Source organism: Ursus arctos, unplaced genomic scaffold, assembly GCF_023065955.2.
Source record: "Ursus arctos isolate Adak ecotype North America unplaced genomic scaffold, UrsArc2.0 scaffold_5, whole genome shotgun sequence".
Taxonomy (NCBI): domain Eukaryota; kingdom Metazoa; phylum Chordata; class Mammalia; order Carnivora; family Ursidae; genus Ursus; species Ursus arctos.
In genome coordinates, this window is record NW_026623067.1 from 30,608,647 (window position 1) to 30,628,389 (window position 19,743).

General features: G+C 40.1%; 1 protein-coding gene across 1 annotated transcript in view; it reads left to right on the forward strand.

Moving 5' to 3' along the window:
- Positions 1-8,110: 8,110 nt before the first annotated feature.
- The window catches only part of LOC113261489 (40S ribosomal protein S19-like), a 47,493-nt gene continuing 35,860 nt past the window's right edge, over positions 8,111-19,743 (forward strand). Inside the window, exon 1 of the mRNA XM_057306974.1 lies at positions 8,111-8,290. Within this exon, the coding sequence (XP_057162957.1) occupies positions 8,111-8,290 (180 nt within the window). The remainder of the gene's footprint in view (positions 8,291-19,743) is intronic.

The following is a 19,743-nucleotide window of genomic DNA, read 5'->3' on the forward strand; positions in this document are numbered from 1 at the left end:
GGGCACTATTCAACCCATTATATCATGCAATGAATTATTATTCAGCCACAAAAAGAAATGAAGTGGTGATACATCCCACAACATGGACAATGTTTTAAAAATTTATTATGTTGTTAGTCACCATACAGTACATCCCTAGTTTTTGATGTAAAGTTCCATTATTCATTACTTGCGTATAACACCCAGTGCACCATGCAATACGTGCCGTCCTTAATACCCACCACCGGCCTATCCCAATCCCCCACCACTCTCCACTCCAAAGCCCTCTGTTTGCTTCCCATAGTCCATAGTCTCTCATGGTTCATTCCCCCTTCTGTTTACCCCCTCTTTCTTCTTCCCTTTCTTCTCCTACTGATCTTCCTACTTCTTATGTTCCATAAATGGGTGAAACCATATGACAATTGTCTTTCTCTGCTTCAGTTACTTCACTTAGCATTATCTCCTCCAGTGCCGTCCATGTTGCTGCAAATGTTGTGAAATCGTTCTTTCTGATGGCTGAGTAATATTCCATTGTATATATGGACCACATCTTCTTAATCCAATCATCTGTTGAAGGCCATCTCGGCTCCTTCCACAATTTAGCTATTATTGACAATGCTGCTATGAACATTGGGGTGCATATGGCCCTTCTCTTCACTATGTCTGTATCTTTGCAGTAAATACCCAGTAGTGCAATGGCTGGATCATAGGGTAGCTCAATTTTTAACTTTTTAAGGGACCTCCACACTATTTTCCAAAGTGGCTGTATCAACTTGCATTCCCACCAACAGTGTAAGAGGGTTCCCCTTTCTCTATATCCTCTCCAACATTTGTTGCTTCCTGCCTTGTCAATTTTTGCCATTCTAACTGGCTTAAGGTGGTATCTCAGTGTGGTTTTGATTTGAATTTCCCTGATGGCTAATGATTTTGAACAGTTTTTCATGGGTCTGTTAGCCATTTGTATGTCTTCATTGGAAAAGTGTCTGTTCATTTCTTCTGCCCATTTTATGATTTGTTTATTTGTTTCTCGCGTATTGAGTTTGAGAAGTTCTTTGTAGATCTTGGATACCAGTCTTTTATCTGTAGTATCATTTGCAAATATCTCCTCCCATTCCATGGGCTGCCTCTTAGTTTTTTTGACTGTTTCCTTGGCTGTGCAGAAGCTTTTTATCTTGACGAAGTCCCACAAGTTCATTTAATCTTTTGTTTCTCCTGCCTTTGGAGATGTGTCATGAAAAAGGTTGCTTTGGCTGATGTCGTAGAGGTTGCTGCCTATGTTCTACTCTAGGATTTTGATGGATTCCTGTCTCACATCAAGGTCTTTCATCCATTTGGAGTTTATCTTTGTGTATGGTGTGAGAGAGTGGTCAAGTTTCATTCTTTTGCATGTAGCTGTCCAATTTTCCCAGCACCATTTATTGAAGAGACTGTCTTTTTCCCACCGGATGTTTTTTCCTGCTTTATCAAAGATTACTTGCCCAAAGAGCCGAGGGTCCATTTCTGGGTTCTCTATTCTGTTCCATTGGTCTGTGTGTCTGTTTTTGTGCCAGTACCATGCTGTCTTTGTGATCACAGCTTTGTAATACAGCTCGAAATCCGGCATTGTGATGCCCCCAGCTTTGTTTTTCCTTTTCAACAGTTCCTTGGCGATTCGGGGCCTTCTCTGGTTCCATACAAATTTAAAGACTATTTGTTCCAGCTCTTTGAAAAATGTCATTGGTATTTTGATCGGGATGGCATTGAAAGTGTAGATTGCTCTGGGTAGCACGGACATTTTAACTATGTTAATTCTTCATATTCATGAGCATGGAATATTTTTCCATCTTTTTTTGTCTTCCTCAATGTCTTTCAAGAGTGATTTATACTTTCTAGAATATAGGTCCTTTACGTCTCTGGTTAAGTTAACTCCAAGGTAACGTATGGTTTTTGGTGCTACTGTAAATGGGATGGATTCCCTAATTTCTCTTTCTTCGGTCTCATTATTCGTGTATAGAAATACAACTGATTTCTGAGCACTGATTTTGTATCCCGCCACATTACTGAATTTCTCTATAACTTCTAATAGTTTGGGAGTGGATTCTTTTGGGTTTTCCATATAGAGTATCATGTCATCTGCGAAGAGAGACATTTTGACTTCTTCTCTGCTGATTTGGATACCTTTTATCCCTTTTTGTTGTCTGATTGCTGTTGCAAGGACTTCTAGTACTATACTGAATAATAGTGGCGAGAGTGGGCATCCTTGTTGTGTTCCTGATCTTAAGGGAAAGGCTTCCAGCTTTTCCCCATTGAGAATGATATTTGCTGTAGGCTTTTCATAGACGGTTTTTATGAGACTGAGGAATGTACCCTCTATCCCTACACTCTGAAGTGTTTTAATCAGGAAAGGATGCTGTATTTTGTCAAATGCTTTTCTGCATCATTTGAGAGGATCATATGGTTCATGAGTCTTTTCTTGTTGATATGATATATCACGCTGATCAATTTGCGAATGTTGAACCACGCTTGCATCCCAGGGATGAATCCCACTTGGTCATTATGGATAAACCTTTTAATGTACTATTGGATTCTATTAGCCAGGATCTTGTTGAGGATTTTACGTCTATATTCATTAGGGAATCGGTCTGTAATTCTCCTTTTTGATGGGGTCTTTGCCTGGTTTGGGGATCAAGGTAACATTGGCCTCATAGAATGAGTTTGGAGGCTTTCCTTCTATTTCTATTTTTTGAAATAGCTTTAGAATAGGTATTATCTCTTCTTTGAATGTTTGGTAGAATTCCCCAGGAAAACCATCCGGGCCTGGAGTTTTGTTATTTGGAAGGTTGTTTATCACTGACTCAATCTCTTCATAATTAATTGGCCTGTTTAAAAAATCAATTTCTTCCTGTTTCAGTCTTGGCAGTTTATAGGTTTCCAGGAAGGATTCCATCTCTTCTAGATTGCTTAATTTATTGGCATAAAGCTGTTGATAAAAGTTTCTAGTAATCCTTCCAATTCCATTGGTGTTGGTTGTGACCTCTCCTTTTTCATTCATAATTTTATTAATTTGGGTCCTTTCGCTATTCTTTTGGATAAGTCTTGCCAGTGGTCTGTCAATTTTATTGATTCTCTCAAAGAACCAGCTTCTAGTTCTGTTTATCTGCTCTACTGTACTCCTGGTATCTAATTCATTGATTTCTGCTCTAATCTTGGGCAACTGCTTCCTCGTGCGTGGATTAGGCCTGTCCCTCTGTTGCTGTTCCAGCTTCTTGAGGTGAGAATATAAAAACTGCATTTTAGATTTTTCTATTCTTTTGAGTGAGCTTTGGATGGCTGGTATTTCCCCCTTAGGACTGCCTTTGCAGTGTCCCATAGGTTTTGGACCATTGTTTTTTCATTCTCGTTGGTCTACATAAATTGTTTAAATTGATTTTTGATTTCCTGGTTTATCGAGTCATTCCTGAGCAGGACGGTTCTTAGTCTCCAAGTGTTTGAGTTTCTTCCAAATTTTTCCTTGTGGTTGAGTTCCAATTTCAAAGCATTGTGGTCTGAGAATATGCAGGGAATAATTTCAGTCTTTTGGTATCAGTTGAGACCTGTTTTGTGACCCAGAACATGGTCTACTCTTGAAAATGTTCCATGGGCATTAGAATAGAATGAGTATTCTTTGGTTCTGGGGTGTAGTGTTCCATATATATCTATGAGGTCCAACTTGTCGAGTATGGCATTCAAAGCTCTTGTTTCTTTGCTGATTTCTTGCTTAGGTGATCTGACTATTGCTGATAGTGGAGTGCTGAGGTCTCCTACTATTAGTGTATTTTTATCTATATGTCTCTTTATTGTGGTTAAGAGTTGGCTTGTGTATCTTGCTGCTCCCCTGGTGGGGACATATATATTTATAATTGTCATATCCACTTGATGGATACACCATTTAAGAATAATATAGTCCCCTTCTGTGTCTCTAACTATAGTCTTTAGTTTAAAATCCAATCTGTCTGATATGAGAATTGCTACCCCAGCTTTCTTTTGAGGTCCACTGGCGTGAAAGATAGTATTCCATCCCTTTACTTTCATTCTGAATGTATCTTTAGGTTCAAAATGAGTCTCTTGTAGATAGCAAATGGATGGGTCATGTCTTTTTATCCAATCTGCAACGCTGTGGCGTTATGGAAGCATTTAGGCCATTTACATTGAGACTGATTTTTGAGAGATATGATTTTAATGATGCCATGTTGCCTGTAGTCTTTGTTTCTATAGATTGTGACTTTCTGTTCTGTATCACTCTTGGGGCCTTTTTACTTTTATAGAACCCCCCTTAATATCTCCTCTAGGGCTGGTTTCGTGGTTATGAAATTGGTCAATGACTGATGATTCCGGAAGGTCTTTATCTCTCCATCAATTCTGAATGACAGCCTTGCTGGATAAAGGATCCTTGGCTGCATGTTTTTCTCTGAAAGAGCTTTAAACATGCCCCCCCAACCCTTTTCTCATTCCAGGTCTGTGTAGACAGGTCTGATGTAATTCTGATACCTTTGCCTTGGTACGTGAGAAATTTATTTGCCGTGGCCGCTTTCAATACTATATCCTTGGATCTAATATTTGCGAAATGCACTATGACATGACGTGGTGTAGGTTTGTCATGGTTGAGCTTGGGAGGGGTCCTTTCTGCGTGTTGGACACGAATGTTTCCCTTGCTAGATTAGGGAAGTTTTCAGCTACAATTTGTTCAAATATCTCTTCTAGACCTCTGTTTTTCTTCACCCCCTCGGGGATGCCGATGATTCTGACATTGGAACGTTTCATTGAGTCAGTAATCTCCCGTAACCTACATTCCTGAGCATGGATTTTTTTGAGTCCAGATTCTATTTTAGCTTTTTCTTCTACTAACCCATCCTCCAATTCGCTTATAAGTTCTTCTGCCTCATTCACCCTGGCCGTCAGAGCATCTAGTTTTAACTGCATTTGATTCATAGAATTTTTAATTTCTGCCAGATTCACTCTCATTTCCGCCCTTAGAGATTCTATATTCTCATTAACATTTTCGTTAATACTTTTTTCAAGTCTACACATCATCTTGACCATTGTTACTCTGAACTCCATTTCTGATAATTTGGTTATATCCATATCCATTAGTTCTGTGGCAGAGGCCACAGACTCATTGTCTTTTCTTTGCTGGGGGGGATTTCTCCTTCTCGTCATTCTGATGAGGAGAGGTTGTGGGGTTGTCCAGAGCCCAAATTATTGACCAGGACCCAGGCAGTGTGCACTTGTTTTATAGGGATCTTAGGGATGTGGGCTTCTTGATTTTTCAGCCTGCCTTCTGGGCGAGGGGCCTGCCGTGCTGATACTCAGGCAACGCTGTTTGGGTAGAGTCTCCGTGTCCCCTGCTAGGGGGGATGGGGATGGGCACACTGTGTGCCGATATTTCCAGGCTTTTGTTCTCTGGCAGGTTTCCCTGGCGGTTTGCTGTGCCTCTTCTGAGAGTCAGAGCAGCATTGGCTGAATCTCAGCCTCTGTCTCAGAACAGAGGGACCCCGGACCATTCTCCACTGGGGTTCTGGCCACTTTAACTCTGTTTCTGTTGGTGCTGCTCAACCCTGCAGCGTCCTGGGATGTACGCCCCACACCCGGCGTCCCAGCCCTCACTTCCAGGGCCGTCGCATCTCTGTCCTTTGTGTTTCTAACACCGCCAGCCACCAGCCGCCCCTGCGCGCTCCCTGAGCTCCAGGTCTCAGTCTGGTTCCAGTGAGCACACCGGAGCTCCCTTTCAGTCTGGTCGCGCGCGTTCCCCGGCTCACGGTCTCAGTTTGCTCTCTCGCCGGTGCCGGTCCGCAAGTCTGCCTGCTCCCCCGTGCAGGTGGCTACCGCTTCCCAGCGCCTGAACGCGGCGGCTCCCTCCCCCTTCCGTTTATCTTCCGATATCTGTGCACGGTTTCACAGCTCCCCGCTTCGTACCTCAATACTCAGTGCTGGAGATGATCATTTGTAGAGATCGAGATGTATCTTCCTGCGTCTCAGGCTGATTCCATGGATGTTCAGGCTGGTCTGGTACCTATCCAACTCGACTCAGGGGACTGGCTGAAAAAGGGGTTCCCTACTCCTCCGCCATCTTAACTCTTCTCCTATACTGACATTTCTTGTATAACTTTTTTTTTTCCCGAAGGCAGCAACTGCCTCATTTTCTTTTTTATTTGCTTAATTTTCTGTAAACCTATCATTACTATCCCTAAAACTCTCTATGAGGATATAAATTCATCTCTTTGCAATCACTTCCTGTCACATCCTGGTTCAAGCCTCTCTGTGGCTCAACACAGTTGCTTCCAGAATAAAGCTCCAGCTTCAGCCTCTGCAGTTTGGTCCCAGCCTTGAGCCTTACCTCCTAGCCCCTGGGCCATGGGTCTTCCCCTATCCAGCGACAAAAGCAATTGGTCCCCACACTTGTGATGCCAGTTTTAGCTTGGGCCTTGTTCCGTGGAGGCTGAGCCTGCCTAGGCCTTTCTGCCCCCTCTGATTTCAGCTCTCCCCCACTGCTCCCTCACCCCTTGCCAATCATATTCAAAAAGTCTCCACCAGGCTCCCATAGTATCTTCAGAGTACTCAAGGGGCACTCAATCAGTGGTCTTGGTACTCCCAAACAACTGAGTGGGCACAGAGCTGATGGATGAAAGAGGTTGCTAAAATGGATAGTGTATGCAGTACCTGGCTGGCTTAGTTGTGGAGCACACAACTTTTCATCTTGGGATTGTAAGTTCCAAACCCTGCTGGGTGTAGAGATTACTTAAAAAAAAATAAAATTTAAAAATATTTATTGTAGAAAATTCTATACAAGGAAACCGTTTTGGCTTTATAAGAACTTGGAAACAGTTTACTTCCACTTCAAAATCTAAGACCAACCACCCAAGCCCCTGTCAGAGACCACCATGTCCAACCTCACATCTTAGACCAGTCACCCCACTTACAGTCCCCAAGCACAGGGCAGGCAGTCTGTCTCACTAGGTGGTCGGTCACCTTTCCCACTCTGTAGAACGTTATACCAGAACACAGCTGTCCCCGGAAAAAAGTGGCCTATCAGAACACATCCTAGAGCTGGTTTTGAGGGAACAAATTAGAGAGAGTCCCTGGAAGACACAATTTCTGAACTCCAAAGGAGATTCCATAAGTGATGAGCATGGGATTTGGTTTTATTCAGGGAAAGCCTTTACCTACATATATACCCACCACCCTAGCTCCACATGGTCTCTGGGACCTAACCATAGAGTGCTCCTGAAACTCCATCCTGAAAGAAAACACACTCACTTCCTTGTATACAAAAGGACAGCTTTGGAAGTTCAGTAATACTCCCCAAGCAGCCTCTACCCCTCATTATTGTGATGAATATCTGGAAACTGACTTGTCTTGAAGGAGCTCCTGCTCCTTCTCCCAAAGTAAAGACCACAAGATCAGAGTCTAGGCCATTAGTTCCTAAGGCCATCATAGTCATAGTCAAATAAGCCAAGGAATGGGGCAGGGAAATGGACAAGGCCTGAGCCCTGAAGCAACCAGTGACCTACAAAGAATAGAACTTACCTTCTTGGGCAAAATACAGCCCCTAGGTATGGGAAAACAGAGGCACCACCAGCTTCGACATCACTCATCTGGGAACACAAACCACAGTGGTTGGTCCTTCCCACCTGAGGCCCTCAGACTGTATATGCCACCTGATCTGGAGACGTGGTATGCACCATGCTCTTTTTCTCCCCTAGCAGAAATGGCCAGGCCTCAATAACGACCAAGTTGGGCAAGAGATTTCTAGTCAGTGACTCTGAGGCCTTTCTTTTCCAAGAAGGGAAAATTATTTCCTATAATAACAGGTTGGTATCTGTTAATACTTTCTCCATAGCTCCTTCCAACCAGCATTCAGTGTTTGGCCTAGGTACCTTGCTATAATTAAAGGCAATTGTAAGGGGCCTTCTGAATTCAAGAGCTCCTCATGAGACTAACAAAGGTCTGTGTTCTGACTGCATCATAGTCCACCTTATTGTACTGTCCAACTCTATTTCTCTCAGTGCCTTAAAGGTGTTACTCCCGAAAGCAAATCTCCAGTTTGGAATCTATATCTAGGCAAACTGACCTAAAACCAGTTGGTACCAAGTGGTCCTTAGACACAGATTCTAAAATGGAGTTTTGGCACTGGATCATCTTCCTGATTGCTCACAATGAAGACCCCATCAATGGTGATAGACAGACTATTGATATTTCCTGGTATGATGTAGTGGTATTTGTCCAAACTTTTATAATGATAAAATGGGATGGGATACTAGTGGAAAGGAATGCATTGGTTGGTGCAATATCCCAGGTGAGTGGGACATACAGGGGTGTGGCAGAAAAATTAATGTTCTCACCACAGATGTCCATGTTCTACTCCCTGGAATCTGTGAATATGTCATATTACTCAGCAAATGGGAGTTAAAGTTGCAAGTGGAATTAATGTTGTTAATAAGATGATTTTAAGATAAAATTATCCTGGATTATCCAAGTAGGTCCAATGTTATCACAGTAATTCTTAAAATGTGAAAGAGGGAGGCAGACAGAGTCAGAGGAAGTTTTTAAGATATTATACTGTTGACTTTGAAGATAGAGAAGGATGCCATGAGCTTAGGCATGCAAGAAGCCTCCAGAAATTCTAAAAAACAAGAAAACAATGGCACAACAATGTGAATATATTTAATACTACTGAAGAGTACAATTTAAAATGGTTAAGATGGTAAATTTCATGTTATACTACGTTATCTTACCACAATTTTCACAAAAAGTAGGAAATGAGCCTCCAGAGGAAACAAAGAATACAGACCTCACAGATTTAATTCAGAAAAGTCACTGAACAAGAAAACCTAAAATAAGTAACAATAAAAACAAAGCTCGGGGATGGGGAGAGTCTGATTTGCATAGAAGCCACATTATATTACTTAAAATGCCCAGTTTAAAAAAAAAATTACTAGCCATGCAAAGAAACATGAAGATGGCCCATACACAGGAAAAAAGAAATCCACCGAAACTGTCTCTGAGAAATAGGAAAAGACTTTAAATCAGCTACTTTAAATGTGCTCAAAGAACTAAATGGAACTGTGTCTGGAGAACTAGAAGAAAATATGATAATGATATGTCATCAAATAGAAAGTATCAAAAAAAGAAAAAAGTATAAAAAAGGACCAGTCTTGGAGTTCAAAATTATAAAAAAAGGACCAATCTTGAAATCTTGGAGTTAAGTTCAAGGACTGAAATTTTAAAAATTAATTAGAGGGTCTCAATAGCAGATATAAGCGGACAGAAGAAAGATCAGCAAACATGAAGAAATATCACTTGAAATTATCCAGGTTTAGGAAAAGAAAGAAAAAGAATGGATTAAAATTAAGAGAGCCTCAGAGACCTTTGGGAAACCATCCAAAGCCTTAGAAGGAAAGAAGAAAGAGAAAGGGACTAAGGAATATGTAAAGAAGGGGCAGCTGGGTGGCTCAGTTGGTTAAGTGTCTGCGTTCAGCTCAGGTCATGATCCCAGGGTCCTGGGATTGAGTCCCACATCAGACTCCTTGCTCAGCAGAGAGTCTGCTTCTCCCTCTACCCCTCCCCCTGCTCATGATCTCACTCTCTCACTCTCAAATAAATAAAATATTTTAAAAAAAGGAATATGTGAAGAAGTAATAGCCAAAAACTTCCAAAGTTTGATGAAAAACCATAAATCTACACCTCCAAGAAACTAGTATAAAAGTATCCTAGAAGCAGAACACTTAAAGAGGCATAAAATTCCCTACACTCATTTTGTAATTAATGATTTTTTTCCTACTTTATTTTGGAAACAACAGGAAATTTACACATGTGACTATTGCTCATTGTACTAAAGTAGACCACCCATGTCCGTTTTCTAAATTGTTATCACGTACTGCAACAAACAGAACAAATGGTCATGCTCAAAAAATTCCTGAAAGAAAACTCCTTATCCAAATCAGCTGAGGCCTCACACTGATTAAGAAATGCCACTGTATTTTTTTTAAATGCTTAAAAAAAAAAAAAAAGAAAGAAAATTCCTTGTCCAAATCAAATTTGTTTGTTTGGGTTTTTGTTTTGTTTTGTTTTTATTTTTTTGTTTTTTTTGCCCATCAATGATGCTATTTTTAAAAGAAGAGAATGGATCTTCATATTGTACCAACCTCAAACTGGGTAAAGAAGTATGAAAGAATTTTGATATTGCCAGTCATTTCTTTTCAAAAGAAATGTGTAAGAATGAGTCAGAAATCTTTCCTCTTTGAAGCAATCACCACTTATGAGCAAAATTCTCTTTGGAATTTTGAAATCTTAAAAGCAGTGCAAAAATAGATATCTGAGTATTATCTGATATAATTTTGGCTAGAGAGAGAAAGGAGAAAAATGCCTGGTATAAGTATCTAGGAATCTTGAGGCTTTTTTCCCTCATGGCTTATTTTAAAAATTAGCTCAAAAATCAAATAATTATTGGGGTGCCTGGGTGTCTCAGTCAGTTAATTGTTTGACTCTTGGTTTGGACTCAGGTCGTGGTCTCAGAGTCGTGGGATGAAGCCCCACACTGGACTCTGTGCTCAGTGTGCTGAGTTGGCTTGAGATTCTTTCCCCTCCCTCTCCCTTTCCCTCTGCTCCTCCCACCACTTGCACTCTCTCTCTCAAATAAATAAATAAATAAATAATTTTTAAAAATCAAATAATTATTTTAAGGATTAAAAAATTAATCTTAGTCCAGAGGAGGAAATCACACCTCACTGGCAAAACAAATGGTTCTAGGTCTTCATTCTTTAATGGAGAGACTGACAACCAAAGGAGTAATAGAATAAAGAGGTGCTGTATAATATGAAAAGTCCTCCAGGTGATTCTGTGACTCTTCCCTTTCCCTCTTTCTCCCCCCACTTCTAATCACTAAGTGATAGTAGTTCCTATACCACGTTGATCATTAGACTCTTCTGGGGTATTTCTAAAAATACAAACTCCTCGATTCAAACGCTCAATACTTTGATTCAGTGGGGACGCTTCTAGCCTGGGCCTTGGATGCCTATAGGGCAATCCAGTACTGACCATACTTACATAACTCATGAATGTGGCCACACGATTCCCTGTCTCATCAGGCTCCAAAGGCTCATTGTCAAAGCCCTAAGAAATTTAAGTGAAAGTGACTATGCAGGTCTTAGACTTAACTAGTGAAGAAGCACAAAAAACAGTTGCTTTCCCATCCATTATAATTAAGGATGTGATACGAGAAAAAGAAACCCATCACAGTCAAATATTGGTCACCCCATCCCTTTAGGATGGACATGAGCAGAGAGGCATTTGAGAGCAGAACCAAGGTGGGAAGGGCAGACAAAGGAACTAAGTTTTGCATTCACAGGACAAACCGCCAATTCACGTATTTGTCAGTGATGGAGATCGAAAACTCAACAAAGAAAGTGGATCAGAAATGATGGCTATAAAGGAATACATGGCACTCTTAGAAAACATTGCATCCTGGTCAAGTCAGGAAAAGTTCAGAGTAAAATCACAAAGGGGGCTTATCCACAGGACAAGGCTGGCTTCTGCTTTCAAAGTCTATGTGGTTACCTCTGTGAAAGCTGTTTCTGCAGCACCAAGAAGGCTGTTCCCCAGATTCCCATAACCAGTGGGTCCATTCTGACTACAGAGACATCTGCCCTCAGACTATATTATAGCAGCAGTGAGAGGGTTTTGATCCCAGGGACATCTTCTAATGAAGGGTCAGATTTAAAGGAACAATCTTAGCTTAGACCTAAGTCTTCACGAAGTCTTCTCTGACGTTCAGGCTGTGCATCTGTTCACTGGGTCCCAGGACCACTGCATACATACTTCATTTATAGCCCTTATTCAATTATTTAGAAAGCAGCTGTTCATATGTATGTCTACCGAAAAAAACCTCTGGTCTCTCTTTGGGACCTGGTATTGTCTCCTTTGCTTTCCTAGCCCTAGTTCCCAGAAGCACCTTTCCCACATGAAAGGTGCTAATGAACATTTGTTGTTTAGTCTGCTAATTCAGTTTGTCTTTCCCAAAGGACAAAATGTCTGTCTTCTCTTTCTGTTTGGCTCAGCCACACAGGGAATTGTGCTGGGCTAAAGTACTGGAGCTCAGCGTTAATAGACTCAAATGTTCCCCCTCTCACAGTGGAGTGAGGTCTAACTGCAGAGAGGCAGAGGAACCTAGCACAAGAGGGGCTACTGGTGGGAGCAAAGGACTCTGTGTGGTTCTGTCTCTATCACTCTCCATCCCAAGAATTCATCTCAATTGTAGGTGTGCCTGGAGGAGACAGCACCACATTAGGAGACAGGCATAAAGGCTTTTGCCTTTTCTGGGTATGATTTTAAAATAGTCCCCAAAGATTTATCTTTGATAATTTAGAGGCCCCTAAACTAGAAGACAAACCTCCATGTGAGCTCTCACCTTCTCCTGCCACTCGAAACACAGCTCAAAGGAATAACATTTTGCCCTTACCAAAAAATAATCCAAATGAGGTTCAAAGAAACCTCCAATACTGTGATCAGCAAAACGGCAGTGGAAAGACAGGATTAGCAAGGTGAGCAACCTCAAGCCAGCCTGGGAACTCTGCATTCCCAGGCCTGCTCCTAAGTAAAGACACAATAAGCAGTTTATCTAACACGTGCATCTAGACAAGGAAATTAAAGGTCAGAGAGGATATGGAACTTATCCAAGGTCACAAAGCCAAGCTTTGATTCATACCCAGGCTTTCTGGTTCCTGAGCTCATGCTCTTAAACCCTCAACCATTTGTGGACCCAGAGAAAGAAGCATGAGGCAAACAATGATCAAACTGGGTAGATTTCTGTGGGAAGGGGCACAGTAGTGGGGCTCAGGACATTTTAAGGCCTGTGTCCCCAAAATGAAGAATAGAGAGCTTCAGACTAAAGGTAACAATGGCTCAAATGCAAGGTGGGAAGTGGGAATAACAGAGGAAGGACAGACATTACCTATCCAGGTTGACTCAGATAACTCATACCTGGAGAAATTCTACTGTTTCATCTGACAGCCCAGTAATGAGCTGAATCCTTCAATTTACTTGGCTAATCACAGGATCTTCCTCTTCTGTCAGAAATACACTTAATAGAGAAAATCAGGCATAAGAGGAGGGCATGAAGAAGAGAGAAAAGGGGACCAATGTGAATCAGAAGTAGCAGATGGGGTAGAAAATGAGGGGACGAATGAGGGGTTCAGAAAGCATTCCTCCTGCCTGTATTACAACTGTAATTTCAGAAATGCCATGAGAGAATCTTCAGAATCCTTACAATATCAGCATTCACAGAGTCGTCTGAATTAATCCCTTCCAACCCTCTCACTTGGGAAAGGCAATACTGAGATGACACTAAGGAAGTAAACTGCCCAAGTTCATGAAGTCAGTAAGTGGCAGAGCCGGGATTATAACCCAAGGCTTCAAAATTTTAGCCTGTGCCTCTTTTGGTGGTTTAATAAGACCTCCCAAACTTTTAAGTGAAACTCAAAACTGGTCAAACCATAATAAAAAGGCATGTATTCAGGCTAGGACAAAATCAGTCCTGAGGCCTATAAACAAACAGAAATCGCACACATACACAATCACACCCAGGCCCACACAGAGGTATGCACGCACAGTTACACACACCTAAGGATAGTGTGAGAGACAAACAATAAACAAGTGGGGAGAAAATAAGTGAACATCCAGGTCAAAAAAATCTCATATATATGAATAAGGTGATTGGAAGAGATGCCAAACCACCTCATCCTAAGATTATCTTTGGCTGACCCTGACTTTAGATGAGTGGACAAAAACTGAAGTGATATTAAAGACTCTGGATCGTTTCATCCAGGAAATAGAACCTCACGATGAAATACAGGCTAGTATTCAAACTACTGTACCAGGACCCCCTTCAACTTCTATACATACTCTTTCATAACTTTGTTCATTTTTTCTTTTCAAATAGTCCTTCCCCCTACTATTCAAAAGAAATACACCTATAGTTTTACTGTGATATATTCCTCCCAAGTGTAAAACTTCCAGAGCATCAAAAAAAGGAAACAACATTAAATACTATTTCAGGGAAGTTTCCTCTAGGTTAATCAAGGCACCTAGTAATTCACTGTAGGGCTTCCTGTGTGTAACATATTTGTGATAAATACCAAGTATGGCACTTGAAAATGGGGTATTCTGGCCATTGTGGGGATGTTATGAATAAAAGTATTTGTAAAGTAGGACAATGTAATTTATGTATATTTTTGTTTCACGATTTGCCTCTTCTATCCCTTCACTATTTCCAAAGAAGGCCTTACTCTTATGGGATGATATAGTAAGGGCAAAGTAAGTAGTAATATAGAATATTTACATGAAATATGGATTCATGTATTTAAATACAAGCAATTCTTTTTCAACTATTCTTAAAATTCACCCATTATCCATGCCTACAGTATAACCAGAAACAGAGAAACTACACATTTCTATTTTCTTTAAGTAGGTAAATAAACACCAGATGTCAGCAGAGCATTCCGATACATCTAAGCAAAGAATCTGTCTGAGGCTCCACAGAGGGCGAAAAGCGCAATGTGCTCTTAATGGTAGTGAAACACCATTCATGATGAAAAGGAACACCATAAAATTTCATGAGTGTTGCTCCAGATGTCCACTGTCCAGAGGGAAAAGGCCCTTCTTTGAGTACGGAAATACTGAGAGAACACCTCAGGAGACCTAATCAATGATGTAAGTTACTGTAATTAAAAAAAAAAAGAAAAGAAAATCAAAACTTTACAGGAGTTGAAAACACAATGAAACAATCTATCCCCAGCAAAGAAACAGGAAAATTATAACAAAATACTGTAATATGAAATAAATGTAATTAAATAAGCAACTGCAGACATGAAAAAACATCACAAATCAGAAATTCAAAAACTTACAATGGGTACGGACAACAACAAAAAAGTAACATAAAAACTAATCATATTCAGGAAAACTTTAAAAAAATAAAATTATCTCAGATATGAAAACTAAATTATAAGGTGCCCAAGAAAGAGATATGGCCAAAAGTATACTAAGAGACACAGAGGACAGAATGAGAAAAGTAAAGAAAATAAAGCAAAAATGAAGATAAAGGTAAACAGGATCATAGATAGTTGCAAATATAAAAGGCTGACAAAGAAGAGCAATATGGGTATCCCTGGAGTCTTTAAAAAAAAGAAAAAGGATGGAAAGATATATCTTTGTAAAACAGGCAAATATAAAATAATACATACAGTTAACTAACCTAAAATTATATGTCAAAACTGATACTAAATATATCAATAATGATTAGTTATTAATATGGATTACTACTAGTTACTATTAACTAGTAACTATTAATAACTAGTAGTTATTAATATGGTAACTATTAAGATATTTATTACTATGGATAAACAGAAATTATTAAGAATAAAAGATTTTTAGGGGTGCTTGGTTGGCTGAGTCAGATAAATGTCTGACTCTTGATTTTGTCTCAGGTCATGATCTCAGGGTTGTAAGATCGAGCCCTGCGTTGGGCTCTGCGCTAGGCATGGAGGCTGCTTAAGATTTTCTCTCCCTCCCCCTTGCCCTTCTCCCACCGCTTAATCTCTTTCTCTCTTAAAAGAAAAAGAAAGAATAAAAGATTTTCAAATATAGTTGAGTATGCTCCTATCAGACAGACCATACCCCTAGATAACGACTATAAACACTGGACAAAATACAAAAAAATAATTACTGGAAGGTAATGAAAAATAAGCATGCAGATTATGTATGGAAGTCAATCCTTGAAATAAGGGAACGGTACACTGTTTTCCCGTTTTTGTTTTTGTTTTTAATGGCTATTAGCCTCACGATGACCACAGTTGACACAGCTCAGGACTGCTAAAATTCTGACAGAAAATCCAAAGTTTTTCTAAGCTGAAGAATGACCTTACAGAGTTTGAGACAATCACAGATGCCTAAAAGTGAAAAGCAAATCCCAGTAAGAGGAGAAAGAAAGATTCAAATTCTATGTATAAGCTCTGCTAAGATCTCCCGCAGACCTGTAAACAGTGCAATAACAATGTAGGTTACACTGCAAGCAGCCCAGACAAGAATAAGAGAACTGAATTGCACAAAAAACCAACAGTTTGTATTGAACCAAGTTAACTGCCTGTTATTAGAAACAACAGGCTGTTTCAAGATGGTGATGTAGGAGGTTCCCAAATTCACCTCCTCCCATGGACGCAATGAATCTATGGCTACATGCGAAACAACTCCCTCTGAAAGAAATCCTGAAACTGAGTGACTACTACCCATAGGGAAAATGAGGGAAAAAACCCCACATCAAAAAGGGTAAAAGAAGCTGTGAGACAATCTCACCATAAAACCTAACCCTGGCATGGTGGCACATAAGCGGGAGGAACTTCCAGCTTCTTCCTAAAGAGCAGTAAGTTTGAACTCCACATCTAGCACCCCAAGTTCTATGACAGGAGAGATGGGCCTCTAAAACATCTAGCTCTGAAAGCCAATGAGGCTTGCATCCAAAAGCTCCACAAGGATATAGTGAATTAAGATATAGTTCTTAAACGGCTTGCACAGACTCACTGTGGCTAACCTCCCAAGACCGAGCAGAGGCAGCAGACTAGACCAGTCTGAGGGCCCAGCAGAGGCAGTGGACAATTACCATTTTTTTGGTGGAATAGCCCTAACTGCTTTTCTTAACAGCTGTGGCCTGAAGGACAGGCTTCTAACTTAACACACATCGAGAGGCAACTGTAATATTCTCCAGAGACCAGGGAGGTCAGCCAGCACTATCCTTGTGCTCTCCCTCACTCTAGGATACTAATATCTCTTAGAAAGAGCCTGTGCACACCTCTGGTGCCATGGATTTTGTGGCAGCAGCCCAGTGAATGTCCTTTGAATATATGGCTCTGGTGGCCAATGGGGCTTATATTCATGGGTTTAACAGGATGGCAGCAAACAGCGTTCTTAACTGGCTATCACCCTACGGCTCAGTGCAGAAGGAAAAGACAGAAATGCCCATCTCCCAGTCTTCACTTGAAAGAAGTATATTTATGTACCTTAAAAGCTTCTGAAGATTCACCTTATAATCAGCCTGCATTCAGGTGCTGACTGACATCGTCCCCTTTGGGACACTAACAGGTCATGACATACCTTCAACTAACGGACACCAATAAGAACAAATAATGCTGCTTGCACCATCACAAAGATTTGAGAGACAACCAGAAACTAGGACAAGGTTTAATGATAAGGTTCATCCCACAAACAAAAACATTCCGTCAAGACTAGAAGAGAGTGTTATTTATCTAATGCACAGAAACCAACACAGAGAGACAAGGAAAATGAAGAAACAGAGGAATATGTTCCAAATGAAAGAATAAGATAAAACCTCAGGAAAAGGCCCTAATGTAATGGAGAGAAGTGGTTTATCTGTTAGGGGTTAATAATTATGTTCAAAAAGATGTCACTGAGATCAGGAGAATAATGCATGAACAAAGTGAGAATTTCAACAAAGACAGAAAATATAAGAAAGAACCAAACAGAAGTAATAAAGCTGAAGAACATAGTAAGTGAACTGAAAAATTCAACACAGGGGTTCAAAGCAACCTAGATGAAACAGAAGAAAGGATCAGCAAACCCAAAGACAGAGGAGTGGAATTCATCCAATCAGGAAAAAAAAAGAAAGAAAGAAAGAAAGAAAGAAAGAAAGAAAGAAAGAAAGAAAGAAAGAAAGAAAGAAAGAAGAAACAGAGTGAAGACAGCTTAAGGGACTTATGGGACAACAGCAAGTGGATCATGTTCACATTATAAGGAAGGGACAGAACACTTATTTGAAGAAATAATGGCTGAAATTTTCCCTAACCTGGGTGAAGGAAACAGATATTCAGATCCAGGAAGCCCAAAAAGTTCCAAATAAGATGAACCTGAAGAGCCCCACATCGAGACACATTATAATTAAGTGGCAAAAAGTTAAAAACAAAGAATCTTAAAAGTACCAAGAGGAAACAACTATGAACAAGCAAATCACCACAAGACTATAAGCATATCTTTCAGGAGAAACTTTGCAAGCCAGAGAGGATTAGCACAATGTATTTAAAGCACTGACAGGAAAACTGTCAACTAAGAATACACTACCCAGCAATGCTGTACTTCAAAAGTGTAAAAGAGATAAACAGTTATCAACACAAGCAAAAACTGAAGGAGTTCATCACCATCAAGTTGGCCTTATATGAAATGTTACAGAGAATTTTTTAAGCTGAAATTAAAGGGCACTAATTAGTAGTAAGAAAACATATGAATGTGTAAGTCTCACTGGTAAAGATAAATAGTTAAATAATCTAATGTTGTAACGGTGGTGGATTGGTCATTTATAAAAAAGGCTAAAACATAAAATTAATAGAATAACTAGAGTTACAATAATTTGTTAATGGATACACAAGATAAAAAGATGTAAATTGTGACATCAAAAACAAAACACAGGTAGGGAGTAAATATGTAGAACTTTAAAATGAATTCAAACTTCAGTTGTTATCAACTTAAAATAGACTGTATTTATAAATATATTTTATGTACACCTCATGATAACCACAAAGCACAAAGGTATAGTAGATACACAAAAGATAAAAAAAAAAGAAGAGGGGCACCTGAGTGGCTCACTTAGTTAAGTGTCTGCCTTCGGCTCAGGTCATTATCCCAGGGTCCTGGATCAAGCCCCACATCAGGTTCCCTGCTCAGTGGGGAGTCTGCTTCTCCCTCTTCCTTTGCCCCTCTCTCACTCGTGCTTGCTTGGTCTGTCTCTCTCTTTTTCTAATGAATAAATAATCTTCAAAAAAAGGGGGGGAAAAGAATAGGAAAATCATCAAATTACCAAAAAAAGAGAGCAAGAAAAGAAAGGAACAAAGGAATTTAAAAAAAGCTAGAAAAAATTAACAAAATGGCAGTAAGTCCATACCTATCAATAATTACTTTAAATGTAAATGGACTAAATTCACCAATCAAAACATACAGAGTAAACAAATGGATAAAATAATGCCCAGCAATATGCTGCCTATAACAACTCACCTCAACTTGAAAAAAAAAAAAGATTTATTTATTTAGGGGTGTCTGGGTGGCTCAGTTGGTTAAGCAACTACCTTTGGCTCAGGTCATGATCTCGGGGTCCTGGGATCGAACCCCTCATTGGGCTCCCTGATCTGCGGGGAGTCTGCTTCTCCCTCTCCCTTTGCCCCTCCCTCCCACTCATGCTCATGCTCGCTCTTTCTGGAATAATCTCTAATTAAAGATTTTATTTATTTACTACAAATAGAGAGAAGCTCTCTATCTCCATCAGTGTGCCTGTGCTCACACATTCTCCCTCTCTCTCAAATAAATAAATAAATCTTTAAAAAAATAAAAAATAAAAAAGAACTCAAAAAAAATCTCAGAAAAGGAAGAACAAATGAAGCCCAAAATTAGCAGAAGGAAGGAAATAACGAAGATCAGAGGGTAAATAAATTGAGACTAAAAGAACAATAGAAAAGATCAGAGAAACTAAGAGCTGGTTTTTTGATAAGATAAACAAAATAGACAAACCTTTAGTTAGACTCACCAAGAAGAAAAAGAAAGGGGGCGCTTAGATGGCTCAGTCATTAGGTGTCTGCCTTCGGCTCAGGTCATGATCCCAGGGTCCTGGGATTAAGCCCTGCGTCAGGCTCCCTGCTCAGCAGGGAACCTGCTTCTCCCTCTCCCACTACCCCTGCTTGTGTTCCCTGTCTCTCTCTGTCT